This window comes from Mytilus trossulus, chromosome 4, assembly GCF_036588685.1.
Source record: "Mytilus trossulus isolate FHL-02 chromosome 4, PNRI_Mtr1.1.1.hap1, whole genome shotgun sequence".
NCBI lineage: Eukaryota > Metazoa > Mollusca > Bivalvia > Mytilida > Mytilidae > Mytilus > Mytilus trossulus.
Genome location: NC_086376.1, coordinates 2,959,506 through 2,976,004, shown reverse-complemented (window position 1 = coordinate 2,976,004; position 16,499 = coordinate 2,959,506). Strand labels below are relative to the sequence as shown.

Sequence of the window (16,499 nt, the reverse complement as noted above, 5' to 3'; positions counted from 1 at the left end):
CAAAATGAACAACATATATTACATAATATAAAACACGAATAGACTGCAGAGATCAATAATGGCAATAGAAGTATACCGCTTTTAGAAATTCATATATCGATTAAGAAAAAAAAAAACAAATCCGGGTTACAAACAAAAACTGAGGGAAACACATCAAATGTAATAGGAGAACTACAACACATCAGAAACACACCACTAAATTGTAACACACACAGAAACGAACTATAATATAACAATAACAATTTTCCTGACTTGATTGGGGACATTTCTTAGAAAAAAAATGGTCTGTTGAACCTGGTTTTGTGACTAGCCAAACCTCCCGCTTTTATTGCAATGTTAAATGTAACATTAAAATGACAACATTACATGATAGCACTACAATATATATAAATGGGAAAACATATCGGACAGACAAAAACACGCATGATAGCTATCAAAAGGTACCAGGTTTATGATCTAATAAGCCAGACGAGCGTTTCGTCTAAACAAGACTAATCAGTGACGCCCAGATCAAAATGATTCGAAAGCCAAAACAAGTTCAAAGTTAAAGAGCATTGAGGACCAAATATTTCCTCCAAAATGTGCCTGATACGGCTTAGGTTATCTGCCTTGAATAAGAACATCCTTATTATTTTGAATAATTTATACTTTTGCAAACAGTAAATTTTATAAAACTACTGGCTATATAATAGATATACATGATAGCACGGAAGTGGTGACTAAATACAGAATAAATACGAATATATAAAACAATCTAAACCAGCCGTACTTTGACCTATAATGGTTCACTCTTATAAATTATTACTTGGATGAAGAGTTGTCACCTTGTTACTCACACCACATCTTCCTATATGTAAACCTTCTCATTTTTTTAGTATCTAAATCAATCCTTAACATCATGAAACTCATTTGTTTCTTTAGTTCTATTGATGTATAATAAAGTTAACACATCATCTGAATTTTGTTGAGTGCTCCTAACAGCTTCATACTTATATCTAAAGCTGCATAAAATATTCTATAGATTATTTGGCGTAACGCATATCATAGACTACAATACAATGACAAAATTAATGATTTAGTTTACGCACAGTTCTTCAGCGAAATATTTCAATATTCAATTATTATAACGAACACAATTTTACTTTATGTTGTTATACCGAAAAACGCTTTTCATATTAATAGTGGAATGGAACGTTCCAGTTCTAACAATAGTGGCAGAAGGTGACTTAGATACAATAGAAGCTGTTAACCAAGTTTTGAAGCAAGACTTGCCAATTCTGATTATAAAAGGATCGGGCAAAGCAGCGGACTTTATTGCAGAATTCATTGAGAAGTAAGATATCATATCTTGAAAATTCAATACCCTCCCCAAAAATGAAATAACAATAGATTTATAAATAAATGATCATATTTGCTCTGTAGGTAATTTACAGTACCATACTCAACATTTTACCACCTCCATTCTAATATTACACTTCATTTTTATATAAATCAGAAGATGAGGTATGAGTGTTGATTAGACATCTCTTAATCCAAGTTACAATCAAATCAAGGGTACTAATTTTGTTGCACCAGATGCGCATTTCGACAAAATATGTCTCTTCAGTGATGCTCGTGGCCAAAATATTTGAAATCCAAAGCTTATATAAAAGATGAAGAGCTATAATCCTAAAGGTACAAAAAGTATAGTCAAATTCGTGAAAGGAATCAGAGCTTTGCATGAGGGAGATACATTCCTTAATTTATAATAATTTCTAATATTTTGTAACAGCAAATTTAAATAACACAAAAAATCCGTATGTTCATGCCATTACCGAAGTACTGGCTACTGGGCTGGTGATAACCTCGGGGACTAATAGTCCACCAGCAGAGGCATCGACCCAGTGGTAGTAATCAAATCAACGGTACCAATTTTGTTGCACCAGATGCGCATTTCGACAATACATGTCTCTTCAATGATGCTCGTGGCCAAAATATTTGAAATCCAAAGCTTATATAAAAGATGAAGAGCTATAATCCTAAAGGTCCAAAAAGTATAGTCAAATTCGTGAAAGAAATCAGAGCTTTGCATGATGGAGATACATTCCTTAATTTATAATAAGTTCTAATATTTTGTAACAGCAAATTTAAATAACACAAAAAATCCGTATGTTCATGCCAGTACCGAAGTACTGGCTACAATATTATCAAGTATAGGTCAAAGAACGGCCTTTAACACGGAACTTTGTCTCAAACTGTCTGAAGGGCGATTGTGGTTTATATCATATATTCGCATTATCTAGTGAAAATAAGTTTGGAATTTTTAAATATCGCCATCATACTACATTTATTGTATTCACAAGTAATGGCTGTATATCTCATACAATTGGTTTTTTTTTATAAAAAGTTTGGTTTTATGAAAACACATACAATGATACACTCCAAACATTTATAGTGAAAATAAGAAATTGTTTGAAATAATATTTGAATTATACGGATAACTTAGTCAAACATCGCACCTATATTTATAAATAGATAATAGAATTTATTTATTTTCAGGGACACCATTAATATATCTGAATATATCAAGGCTAACACACCACTGTTATTTGGTATTTCTTCCCATGACCTTATGCAAAGAGAGTTTGACAAGAGACGTTTTGCATCAGCTACCGAACAACGAAATGATCTTGAGTCAATTATGAAAGCAATCAAAGAAAACAATTGCTTGGTAAGTTCCTAAACAGATATGGATATTGATGTTAAGGATTTTTGCTACTCTGTTTAAAAATATCAAGTTGATAAAAAGAATTTCAAAGTTGACAGTTCTAATCATATGAAAAAACAATTTTAAGAGTCCGTGTGCTTGTTTTCTAGATATAGGCCATCATTGAAAATTTTGCGGGATATGACAATCTCGTTATTTTTCATACATTAAATGGTCTATGGTCGGATTGTTATCTCTTTGACACATTCTCCATATTTCCATTCTCAATTTTATTAACCTTTGACAACCTTCTTCAAGAATTACTAATATCTGGCAAAAATAAAAAAAAGGCCGAAAATCCTTTAAAAACATTTTCACTAATTAATGATGATAAACACTGGCTTGAGCTTCATAATCAAAAGTAAGACAATACTATATATGCAAGGCGTCATATTAAGACAATATATAGGACGTGTTATGATCTTATATATACTTAGCTATCAAACGTTATGGTTCGAGTGATTCTGATATAGCAATTTGAAGAAAAGCGAACCAGACGCACGAACTAAACCAAAGGTCATTTACTATAAACAAAAACGTTATACAAATAGCTTCGAATATAGTGTGAGATCAATAATGGTTTTCCATGGGCGTCGTCTGCATTACACTCAAAATTTATGATATCGAATTCTTTTGTACCAATAATGAATAGAATTTTGAGAAACCGTAGAAATAATTTATTTTTTGTTGATAAAAACTATGTTTTTAATTTTCGAATAAGCTTTATGAATTCTACATTTGACAGACGAGTATCCCTCATTATGGTCAGTAATCATCAGAATAGTGTCTGACAAGTTATTAATATCTATTATATTTGCAATATAAAAATCTAGTTCATTACAGATAACAGTACTTGATATAAACAAAGAAACACAACCGAAAGAGTTTACAGATGCTGTTACAAGAGCGATCATTAGCGGATGGTCCCGAAATAAATCGGAAGAAGACGACCAGATGTATGGCAACTTTAGTAACCAAACTAAACGAGGTCTTGGTAATATCTTGTTAAAATACAGATACTGTCATACTACAATGATATAAAGTTACAAAATAGTACTGAATATTAAAAAAAGATTTCCAATACTACATAATTTTGGTACAGAAATAGTACCTTTACAAAAGTATATGTGTATAAGATTTTCAGTATCTCAATTTTGTGTTTCATCTAGCAAATATTTTTGGTACGATCTCAAGCGTATTCTATCAATTTATTGTCTGTAAATTTGCGCGACCACTTTCCGATATATAAATATGACATGCATATAGATTGTCGCGAGAAGTCAAACATCGATCCTTGCTGAAATGAATACACCAGCAAAGTGGATCAGAAAGGTCTAAAAGCAAATAAAGTATCCAGAAAAATAGATTGGTATACAGTAACAAATAATGTACGCAATGGACAATCTGTACATCCCTACCATCTTATACCATTGCTTATATACAATATGCATATGATTATTTATCGAACAGTTAGATTATGGACTTTAAAAGGAATGCACAGTATCAACCACACACTAAATGAAAGGAACATTATGGTAATAAAATATAAAGTTTGGATATTTAAAAGTGAAATATGTATTTGGAACATTAGAAGAATAAAAAGATACTAAAATATTATTCAGAATGTAATTTATCCTAAGTAATCTTATTGTTAGCATGTTTGAAATGTTTAGGGACAGCTATAAAAATCTCTTTTAAATTAAATATTGATTAAAGTTTTCTAAAATGAATATTTTCCAGTAAAAAGTTATTACCAGTCTCCTTACAATGATCAACAACCAGCAGCAGTATCTACAAATGTAATTGGCGGGACAATGCGTGCTAATGATCACAAATTTATGGCTTCCTATAAGGAAATACTGACGCCATCTTCTTTACCACTATATTATTACATTGCATATCAGTTTATACAAGAAATGAAAGGAGCGAAAACAGTTAAAATAGAGGTATTTTTAAGTTTGCAATCATTGTAATTCATGTACATGCACTATCTATAATTAGTATTTGATATATGATTTTGCTGTCACACAAGTTGTAGGTTTTTCTAGCAATACCACAAGTTTAAACCGTTCCATGTCAGGAGTATAACAGTTTATAATGTCATAGAAGCTCAGAGGCATACAATTCTATAAGAAAAAACAGTATATGTTATGTCATACGAGTGATATTGTAAGCAACACGAAAACGTTCCTATAGACTATAATTTTCCATCAGACAACGAACTGAGCATTAAAAGCGAATAAAATGAGAAAAAAACCATCATTTCTAGCAAATATATATGTTTGCTTTCCTAATTTGTCAATTATCCAAACAGATCTGCTTTTTTCGTACTAACAAGACATTATTCCAATGATAACCTAATTTCGTGTTGAGGTTGACGAATCGGACTATAAAAAGTTTAATGCTATTCAAATGAGTAAGAATCAATAAAAATGACCACGCCCTATATATTATTATAAATGTTAAGGGATAATTTGATAGAAAGGAAATGGCAGATAATTTACAATTATTTCATGCTATTACAACCTAACATTTCTACAAACGTTTCACTCGAAGTTTGAAGCTGCATGGTTCCAAATAGTATACGCAACAAAAATAATTATAATAAAAATTCGGCTTTTTTCAAATATCTGGTTTGAACTATACTCATAAACATACATTCACTCAGTATATAAATTAAATGTTGCACAATAAATGTAGTGTTAAGTTAAGAACATAGTTGAAAATGACTTTAATGTTTAACAAAATGATACGCGTAACAGCTTAAGCTGAATTCATCAGACCCATAAGCATAAAAAAATATGTACATGTATTAGTAATATTGTCATTTTCACTTCCTTTATGTATAATTAGAGAGGTTGATTGCATAAATATGTCCAAATATGTTTTATTTATAACTAAATGTCAAAAATGTTTTTCGAAACAATAAAAGGAGACAGATGATACCACGGGTACATTTTATACTCATGACAAGGTACAACGAACCCAAACACCAAGTATAGTCGAAGGTAAACTTCCAGATGGTAATCAGATCATGCTTCACACATAGAACTCCCCGTGTTACTTTTATATATACATATCAGCTGTTAAGTTACATTCTGTCAAAAAAGACGAAATTCTGTTTACAAAAATAAAAAAAGCATATCTGTGGTGATCTGAGCCGCTTACTAATAACGACCAATCACACGTGATGGCATACACAGATCTCTTGAGGGATGATTTAATTTTATCCACTTGGAACGTTTATTGATCATGGAAATCCCTAGAGAAAACACAAGCTCTTGAATATCATATCAACTTTGGGTAACTTACTCCATATTCAAAATCTGCGGAAATGTATTCGATCATATTCTCTTGGCAAGTAAATTCATGAATACAGAACTGCCAATAGTTTTGACATGAAATTGATTGAATTTGGTAGTTTATAATGAACAGATATTTCAGTTTCAATTATTTACATTTGCCAGAAATCATATTCTTGCTGAATGTATTATTGAAAAATATTATAGGAATAAAAAAAAAATATATTTCGTTCTTTATTTTATTAGAATTTTAATATCCTTTTGAAAGAAGCCATTGTAGCTGACAGAGATGAATATGTGTCGGTTTTATTAAGAGAAGAGGGTGTAGAGTTTAGTAATAAATACTTTCCAGCTATTTATATGGTATGTTTTGTTTTGCAATTACGTTTAGAAGTGTACATATTATACCTTGACCAGTTAATGTAAAAAAAAAATAGAATCCGCCCGCTTGCCCACATAACATTTTTCAAAAACTAAAGTAAATGATCACTCAACGCCAAAAAATGCAAAACTTTAACTAACGATAGTTGTACATGAACGAAAGTTTGTTAAATGTAGAAGAGAGACGTATACAGATATTCTACAACTACGAACAAACAACATCAAGGCAAAACAAAACAAACCTAACAAAACTGCATGTCAAATTGCAGTCCAAAAAGGCGTTAGTGAAATAAATTAAAGACGGGTCAATAAAAGCCACTAAAAGAGCCGGTGTGGACTCAGGGGATTAGCATATATGGACGGTGTTCAAAAATAAATCAGTAGATAGAAAGTAAACAAACAAAAGCCAGAACAATTTAAATGTTTTGATAAAACTTTTCAATCTGCAAAGATAGTCAATACAAAAGTGCGTTAACTCAGCCAATCTGCACTATAAAATGTCTTTAAATTTCAGGAAACTCTTCAATCTGAACATAAAGCAAAGACGGCTCTTCAAAATGTCTTTAAGGTAGTATATAATTTTAAGGATATTGTACTAGTATTGCAAATACAAGTATTATTTCCATCCTGCACAATTTCACATGATTAAGCGCATGTTTCCTTGATTGTGACATGATACTTTTTTCTCCTTGTTGAAGGCCATTTAGTTGCCTCTGATACCTTTCAAACTCTTAAATTGAACTTTGGTGGATACTTGTCTCATTGGCTGGCAATCATACCGCATCTCCTTAATTGTAGATAAATAAAATAATGTACAATAATAATTGAGCTGTCTGTTTTAGTGAAATAGTATTAAACGGTATACATAAAAAAAAACACGTCCTAATTTCATTTTCTATGGCGTGCTTTTCTGGACTGACCTTCACGTGGAATGCTAAGGCCTAAACATTTAGAAACAAGCCAAATAAGACAAACAGATACGTAGGAAACTATATACCCCCCCCCCCCCCAAAAAAAAAGCAGGAGAGAGTTTGAACCTTAATTTCATAATAAATGCTTAATTCACCGAGGAAGGGTTTACAAATGTATGTTTAAAACACGTCAGTCCAGACTCACAGTCTGCATTTTTTACATTTACTACACATTTTTTGTAAGCGTTTTAGAAGAATATATCGTATGTGTGTTTAAATTAATTTTTTAGTCAGTTGTGTTGTATGTTTGTGGTGTTAGATTATACAGCTTTGGCTGCTGGATTTCAAATATTGTCACATACATAAAAAAAAAAGAAGATGTGGTATGATTGCCAATGAGACAACTATCCACAAAAGACCAACAACACAGACATTAACACCTATAGCTCACCGTACGTTACAACTCATTCAGACAAAATTAAAATTATATGCATACTTAACTTAAACATTTGGGTTATTAGACAAATGTATCATAGATATAGGAAGATGTGGTGTGAGTGCCAATGAGACAACTCTCCATCCAAATAACAATTTAAAAATTAAACCATTATAGGTTAAAGTACGGCCTTCAACACGGAGCCTTGGCTCACACCGAACAACAAGCTATAAAGGGCCCCAAAATTACTAGTGTAAAACCATTCAAACGGGAAAACCAACGGTCTAATCTATATAAACAAAACGAGAAACGAGAAACGAGAAACACGTATATATTACATAAACAAACGACAACTACTGTACATCAGATTCCATGAATGTTTAATTGTCAAAGGAAATAGTCGCTCATTAGTTTACCAGGGAAAAACGCACAAAAGTAAGTCTAATGGAAACCAATATTTCATTGTACACCTCACGTATGTCTGATATATCAGTAGAGTTTAATTTATATGAGTCAGTCGGACGTCATCTTCTAGGTATTTGGTCAATGCATGATTGAATAGAATGAAACTCGATATATCATTCTAGAATACATATTTCAAAATATATATAAATTTTGTTTTAAGTTGGGTACCTCGCCAGTTATTCAGAAATTTAAGGAGCTATGCTTTCCTTCAAAAGAGAAAAGGGAACAGAAACGTAATGCAAATGAACTCTCAACCATTGAAGTGTGTATAATCGCAGGTCGACAAATTTGTCAGGCCTTGCTTGGATATCATAGAGGTAAGTCATCAATGAAAATGTTTGTAAAACGACATTTTGAATAATCTATTCATAAAATATATATCAAAAGTGATTTGGACGCACATGATTTAATACAGCGTCATTTTCATATTAAAGCATTTGGCAATTACCACAGTCGTAAACTGTTAATTACAAAGCATTTCATCACTCAGTGGTAGGTGCGTCCGTGCTGAAATGACTTTTTACCGATTTGTCAGGTTTCATTTCATAAGACTGGAACCTGCACTGTTACTTCTTACTCCTTACTTCTAGGGCAACACAACATAGCATTGCACAGCCGCATACTCCCCTCCATTTACTACAGCGTTTGTTTCGGCAGGTGTTAACTTTTCGTAGACAATACTAATAATGAAGAATATTTCCTTATGTCATGCAAAAACTGCAGATATACTTAAGAAATAATTCCTGAGAGGTTTAATATATCGTGATTTTACCACTGATTGGCCCTTTATGGCAAATAGTTTACCCTGAGCGATAGCGAGAGGTAAATTACCGACATAAAGGATAACCCGTTGTAAAATCACGATATATTCAAGCTCCCATGATTTTTTCAATTTTAATAGGACAAATACGGCAATTCCTTTCGATTTCCCATAAATAAACGCACTATTAAATTGGCGTTCAAAAAGGGAGCAAACTGAATAAGTGACATGATTTAAACTGTTTACAATAACGTATTAAGATAGTTTTGGATGAATATAAATGTTTATTTACTTATATGTCTTAAAAAAACTTTGGTTATACCACATTTTAGCATCTTTTGTTTACGTTTCCTTGTTGTGATGATTTTCGGTTTCACAGGCGTGTATTTTCCCGTAAATGCTACTATTCTAACGTCATCGTTCTATGACGTCGATTACCTCATTCATAAAAAAAAGTATATGACGTTGGAGTACGATCGGAACAGCCCAATCAATATATTCATATTTTACCACGGGTGTGTACTCAAAGCGTTTGAAGGACGTCATGTTAGAATGGAACATATATACCCGTAAGTACATGACCTAGATTGAAAAATATTTTACATTTGTGTTAACTAGATGCCTCTAGGAAAAAGAAAAAAAGGTCCGCATATCAAGATCTTCTGATTTGGGCAATTTTTGTAAACAGACCAAAACTAGCTACCATATTCTGGATGAAATGCGAACAACCACTATGCAAGTATTTTAATATTAGTGATAAATCTTTTAACTTGAACTAGTACCTTAGTGATATTAGATTGATAAAATATCCAAGTTCATATGGTATGTATTAAATAGCATACAGAGATTTTAAAGAAACAGAACGGTAATTACCGTTACCAGATAGTTTTTCTGCAAGAGTAGTCTGGTCTTGACCTGACTACAAGTGCAGAAAACTATTAGTCTGGTTGTAACCGACCTGTTTCTATTGTTACTTTTGTTTTTATCTGACTTGTTCGACGTTTCAAGAAAGTAATAATACTTTTAGCAAGACTAAACATTTGAGACACTTAGATAGTCATAAAGCAGTAAATGTAAGTTATAGTATAATCACATTTTTTTTTCATTTCCCTTCAACCGAGATTTTTTTTTCAAGAAAAAAAAAATCGGGAATCTAATAATTTGATAAAAAAATATCCATTTCAAGTAAAAGATAAATGTTATAACTTCGTAAAAAAATTATATATTAAAGAAATATTTTAGTGGTAAGTAAGATAACGTTTGATTTTTATGAATGAAACGGAAAGCGGGGAGGGGGAGGGGGAGGGCTAATTAATTTTAAGATAAACATGTTGTGATCTTTATTTTTGGTAAAAAATGCTGGATGTGCCATTTCATCCCCTTATTCCAGAGTAACAGCTAACAAAATAAATAAGATAAAACCAACAAAACACAGAGAAATCCATATATCAACATATAGTTTGAGTAGAGTTTCAAAGATGATTTTTAAATGGGTGTTTTTTCCTTGAGGTCGGTATTTTTGTTATGATTCTTTTTTTAGTGTGCGCATTATTTGCCAGCAGTCTATACAAAAGGATGGCAGCAAAAGCTAGTGACCAGGCAACCAAGTCTGACATGATTGTACAGTCTAGGTATTTATCAAAGCATTTTAGATATAAACAAAAATAAATTTCACATTTTTTTATTATAATATTCATTATACTTTACTTAGATGCATGATTTTTTTTATTTGTTGTTATTTGCTTTGAACTAGCTTTTAGTGACTGCAAGTATTATCAGTTCTGTAGTTTGTGGTTTTGTGATGTACAAGATTCACTCGACGTCCACTCTGTGTTTTTGACAGATGTATCTCTATTTGCATCCATTTGATGATTTAAGCCTGTTTCAACTGATTTGTAATACTTGTTCTTATGTTGTACTGTAAAATTACTGTCCCCGGTAAAGTGGAGGTTGGCGCCTTCAAACATTTTTAACCCGGACCACATTTTTTCAAATGGTTTTACTTACTTTGGTCATATACCAGATAGATGTATTCTATCACAAAGTGATATAACTTTGAATAAGTTCCTCAACTTTCTCAACTCTTAAATGTAGGTATAAAGTTCTTCGATGTGGAGATTTGATAAAATAGTTGAAAACGGTATCAATCAGAGGAAGATGTTTTCAAAATATTATGTATGTCTTGAAAAAATATACATCATAGTTGAGAAAATTCAGATTATGGTGGTAGGGACAAAATGGTAACAAAAGTACGCAAATAGAAAGTGTGCAAATGTTTCATACAAAGCTTTAGAACTTTACTTGGAACTTCGACAGGAATGCTAACTTAAAAAACGTAGAGCTGCTACAGTAAAGGTATTGTCGTGAAGTCTATAATAAGCAAATAGTTCAATTAAGCTAAGACAGATTAATTTGATACAGACATGCATCGAAAAGCAGGGCAATTATGTAACAGTAGATGTCACCCAAACTTGCCATGCAAAAATAAATAAATTCACAGTGGTCTAAATATCCGTTAATATGACTTTTAGTCATTATCATTATACACTAGTTCTAGCTAATAGTGTTTATTAAACAAATATATTTCAAAATCGTTAGTGATCATTAGTCTATTTTTATATTAAGAAAAACACATTTATAATAGCAAGTTAAGGTGGTACCTAACACTACAGGGAGATAACTCTGTAAAATCAGCTAAACGTTTTAATGACGTGTGTTGTTAAGGGAATATTAAGCTTCTCACTGATCAAAATTGGTGTTTGTCAAACTGCTATATAACCAGTGTAATTTTTCTGACAAAACGGTTGGTTCAAATTTTTTTAAATATTTATATTTTTGTTAAAGGGTCAAAGTAAATGCATTGTCAAAATATTATGAAAATTAAACGAGCCAAATTAATTTTAGTGAAAGTGTTGGGTACCACCTTAATATACTCAATTGTTTTCAGGGATTTTACAAAATCACTGATTAAAAATGACACGCTTTTTTGTTACTATTTTTATAGGATCTTTGCGGAAAGAGCGTTCGATTTACAATCGAGATTGTATGACGATGATGCTGAGCTTGCAATGGATTTAGTTATAACAAAACAAATGGTTTGGGACATCACTATAAGCCCAATGCAGTGTGCCTATGACCATGATATGCTGGACGTTCTTGCTCAAACATGCCCACAACGACGTTTAAATAAAATATGGTATAGCGGAATAAGTTCTAGTCTTGGAGGATTTTGGACGGTAAAAATGCTTGATTTTCCTTAAAATTCAAAAAATTAAGTACGTCTAAACCAGTGACAACTCTACAACAGATGGAAACACTGGTTCAGACGTACTTATAAATATTTAATATTTCTGCAACTGTATCTTGCATGAATTTGTAGGACCCTTTAATTACAATAGATAATTCAGCTGATCTGTAAATGTCTCTTCAGTGATATTAGGGATCGAAACGGTATTTGGAAAGCCATACAAAATGTACCCTCATTTTTAGATAGACTCTTGAATTTTAAGAGTCAGTATAGGATACAATGATCAAACCTATGATTGCGTTGGATAAAAACCGCTGGATAAAAACTGCAAATTTTATAAGTGTGCATGTAAAACAAATTTTGTTGAAGAAGGGTCTAAATACAGCACAAACAACATTTTCCAAAAGACCAAAAAAGTGAAAAAGTATATTTAAACAAAATGCATTTGACTAACAGGTCGATTAACATATGTTCTTTAACCCTGCTGACTGCCAATGGCGATTGCCTAATAAAATTAATCAAAAGATGTAACAAAATGGATCTTAATATAAATTTAATACTAAACAGAAAACAATTAACTTGTGACCACGATGATATGCCACAAACATAAGGTGTCAATATTTGTTTTTGTACACAAGATCCAGGTTTCGACAATAAATTTCTCTTCAATGATGTTAGGGATCGAAACGGTATTTGGAAGGCCATATAAGTTGTACCATATTAACAAGTCTAAATTGAAAACTACGTTCAAACCTATGATTGCGTTAGATAAAAAAAATTTAAACGTGTGCATGTTAAACAAATTTCGTTGTAAAAGGGTCTAAAAACTGCACAAACAACATTTTCAGAAAAAAGTGAAAAGGTATATTTAAACAAAACGTATTTGACTAACAGGTCGAACAGCTGATGTTCTTTATCTCTGCTGACTGCCATTGGCGAATGCCAAATAAAATTGATCACAAGATGTGACAATGGATTTCAATATAAATCTAATACTAAACAGGTAACAATAAACTTGCGGCCAAGATGTTATGCCACAAACATGAGGCGTCACATTTTATTTGTACACCAGATACGGATTTCGACAATAAAAGAGGGACGAAAGACACCAAAGGGACAGTCAAACTCGTAAATCTAAAACAAACTGACAACGCCGTGGCTAAAAATGAAAAAGACACATGACACAACATAGAAAACTAAAGAATAAACAACACGAACCCCACCAAAAACTAGGGATGATCTCAGGTGCTCCGGAAGGGTAAGCAGATCCTGCTCCACATGTGGCACCCGTCGTGTTGCTTATGTGATTACAAATCCGGTAAATAGTCTAATTCGGTAGGTCAAACTCATGAAAGGGAAGGGGATTGTAGTTACGACGTCAGGAACATATCCGATATCATTTGTGAAACGGTTATTCCATAACGGTCAACCAACTCGTGATGGCGTCCGTAAAATTTACGAAGGGATGATTTCAACTTCACCATTTAGAACTCTTGGTTTAATAGCTTCCTAGTGAGCAGTAACCCTCTATCAAGAAAATCATTATAGGAAATGCAAGCACGGGAATATCGTATCAATTGGGAGATATATACCCCGTATGCAGGTGCTGCTGGAATGTTGCTACTTAGAAACGGAAAGTTCACAATTGGAAAGCTGAAATCATCTCTTTTGTCGTAAAGTTTTGTCTTCAACCGACCCTCATTGTCAATTTCTAGATGTAAGTCAAGATATGAAGCCGACTTAACTGTATCTGTAGTATCCTTTATCTCCAATTCGATGGGATAGATGCGATCCACATAGTCACCAAATTTTGAATTGTTTAGTGAAAGAACGTCATCTATATAGCGGAAAGTAGAGTTAAAGGATATTGCTAACTTCGTATCTTTCTTCCTAAGAAGTTCCTGCATGAAGTCAGCCTTATAATAATAAAGAAACAATTCAGCAAGTAGAGGGGCACAGTTTGTTCCCATTGGGATGCCGACAGTCTGTTGAAAAACACGTCCTCCGAACGTAACAAATATGTTGTCAATCAAGAAATCAAGCATCTTGATAATATCGGTTTCAGAGAATTTTTTGTTTGATCAGAATGGTTCTTTACAAAGTATGATTTATCCCTCCCTAAGACAAAATACTTGTATCTACGTTGGCCATTCTTTTTTATGAAGCAAAGTAATACCAACTCTTTTAATTTGTCTTTTAGTTTGGAATGTGGAATACTTGTGTAAAGAGTAGAAAAGTCAAATGTTTTAATACTGTTACAAGATGAAAGAGAGTTAGATTGTATGTACTCTAAAAGATCTTTGGAATTTTTAAGTATCCACATCTAAATGTCTCTTCAGTGATGCTAGGGATTGAAACCGTATTTAGAAAGCCATATCATTTATCTTCAATTGAATTTTAAGAGTCAATATAGGATAAATGGATTACATAAACCGGAGTGAAAACATGATACAAATCCAAACGGAAAAATATAAACAAGTCTAAATTGAAAACTACGTTCAAACCTATGATTGCGTTGGATAAGAACCGCAATTTTTATACGTGTGCATTTAAAACAAATTTCGTTGTAGGAGGGTCTAAATACTGCACAAACAAAATTTCCTAAATGACCAAATTAAAAAGTATGTTTAAACAAAACGCATTTGACTAACAGGTCGAACAACTGATGTTCTTTATATTTGCTGACTGCCATTGGCGATTGCCAACAAAAAAAATATATATACTCTATATGACTCATATTCAAGTTCTTTCCCCATGAAATCTTTGTTATTGTCATGCATTGTATACATCTAGCAATTCCAAAGTTTGTATTTATAAGGATGCAGTCTTTAAGAACAACATCATTTTTTGACAACAAAATTGCAAGAAACTATACCACATTTATTGTTGTGGAAGCTTTAAAATCACATAAAAATTATATCAATAAGACAATATGATGTTCATTTGGTTTAATTGTGAACGAGTTGGAATGATAGTTAAAATAAAAAAGTTTGAGAAGATGTATGGGGTAGTAGTATTTAAGCACTTTAAGTGGGACGCGAATTACAAAATCGTGTAAAAAAAAGATTCACTAAAATAATTGCTGACCGTTTTATGCAAAATTAAAGATTTCGAATATCAAATGAAGCTAACAACACTGAAAACTCGGTAGTTTTTTTAAAAGTTTGTAGTCCATGTAGGTTTTTGGGTATGTACCTTGTTTAACATGCTTACATATGATCTACCCCAACAAAGGAATCTAAATGTTTATATCTCTGACATAGATATTGCTTGATATTGTCATGTAATTGATTATTTGGAAATGATTTATTGAACCGGAATATGCATGAGGTATCATTTGGAGGTTTACGGTAGCGATTTCGACTAATCATAATTGATTGTTAATTTTGCGGGGGAGGGGGATGAAACGTGATTAAAGAAGACTGATTGTATATATTACAATCGGAACATACATATTGGAATCGTTGACTAAGTCATATTGAAGCACTATATATCCGCAACACATGGTGCTTTTCTCGTGTGTTTTGCATTAAGATTAGACTATTTTCACCAGATCTTCTTATTAATGTTTGTAAGTTTCCACGTTAATGAGGTAAATCCGGATGAAACATCTAATATTCTTTCTGTTTGAGTAGCGTTGGTGTATTTTATATTACTTTTTTGTTTTTTTATTTATCATAATAGTTGTCAGCAATACCACAGTAAGAAACTGAAAACATAATATTTCTTCAAGGATTTCCTTTCACCATTTTATAAATAATTCTGTAATTGAAGAGATGATGACGTTTTGAAATCTTAATTTATCATTTTTTTGTCCATGCAGAAAGGCTTGTGTTGTGTAGGTTGCTGTTGCGGAAGAAAATGTTCACCGGCTAAAGGACTTTCAAAGTTTATCGGTGCTCCTCTCACAAGGTTTTTGGTGCATTACGTAAGTATTCACATCTATGTAAACTCAAGGTAAACTGAAACAATTTAAACTAACATAGATATAGGGAGATGTGGTATGAGTGCTAATGAGACAACTCTCCATCCAAATAACAATCCATAAAAGTAAACCATTATAGGGCAAGGTACGGCCTTCAACACGGAGCCTTAGCACACACTGACCAGCATATTTGAATTGAAGCAGGAGAACACAATCGGTGTGGTATTACAAATCTCTTTACAGGACGCTTAAAACGTAGTGCTTTAGCTAAATGCTACCTGATGTTATTAAGCGGTGAATTGCATGAAAAACATTAGCTTTGAATG

The 16,499-nt window shown here is 32.3% G+C and overlaps 1 protein-coding gene across 1 annotated transcript in view; it reads left to right on the top strand.

Moving 5' to 3' along the window:
• LOC134714385 (transient receptor potential cation channel subfamily M member 2-like) overlaps positions 1 to 16,499 on the top strand; it is a 34,528-nt gene that overhangs the window by 4,241 nt on the left and 13,788 nt on the right. The window contains exons 4-14 of the mRNA XM_063575626.1: positions 1,183 to 1,333; positions 2,539 to 2,710; positions 3,590 to 3,740; positions 4,487 to 4,692; positions 6,295 to 6,411; positions 6,944 to 6,997; positions 8,402 to 8,558; positions 9,620 to 9,736; positions 10,542 to 10,632; positions 12,006 to 12,237; positions 16,072 to 16,176. Coding sequence (XP_063431696.1) covers positions 1,183 to 1,333; positions 2,539 to 2,710; positions 3,590 to 3,740; positions 4,487 to 4,692; positions 6,295 to 6,411; positions 6,944 to 6,997; positions 8,402 to 8,558; positions 9,620 to 9,736; positions 10,542 to 10,632; positions 12,006 to 12,237; positions 16,072 to 16,176 — 1,553 coding nt within the window. The remainder of the gene's footprint in view (positions 1 to 1,182; positions 1,334 to 2,538; positions 2,711 to 3,589; positions 3,741 to 4,486; positions 4,693 to 6,294; positions 6,412 to 6,943; positions 6,998 to 8,401; positions 8,559 to 9,619; positions 9,737 to 10,541; positions 10,633 to 12,005; positions 12,238 to 16,071; positions 16,177 to 16,499) is intronic.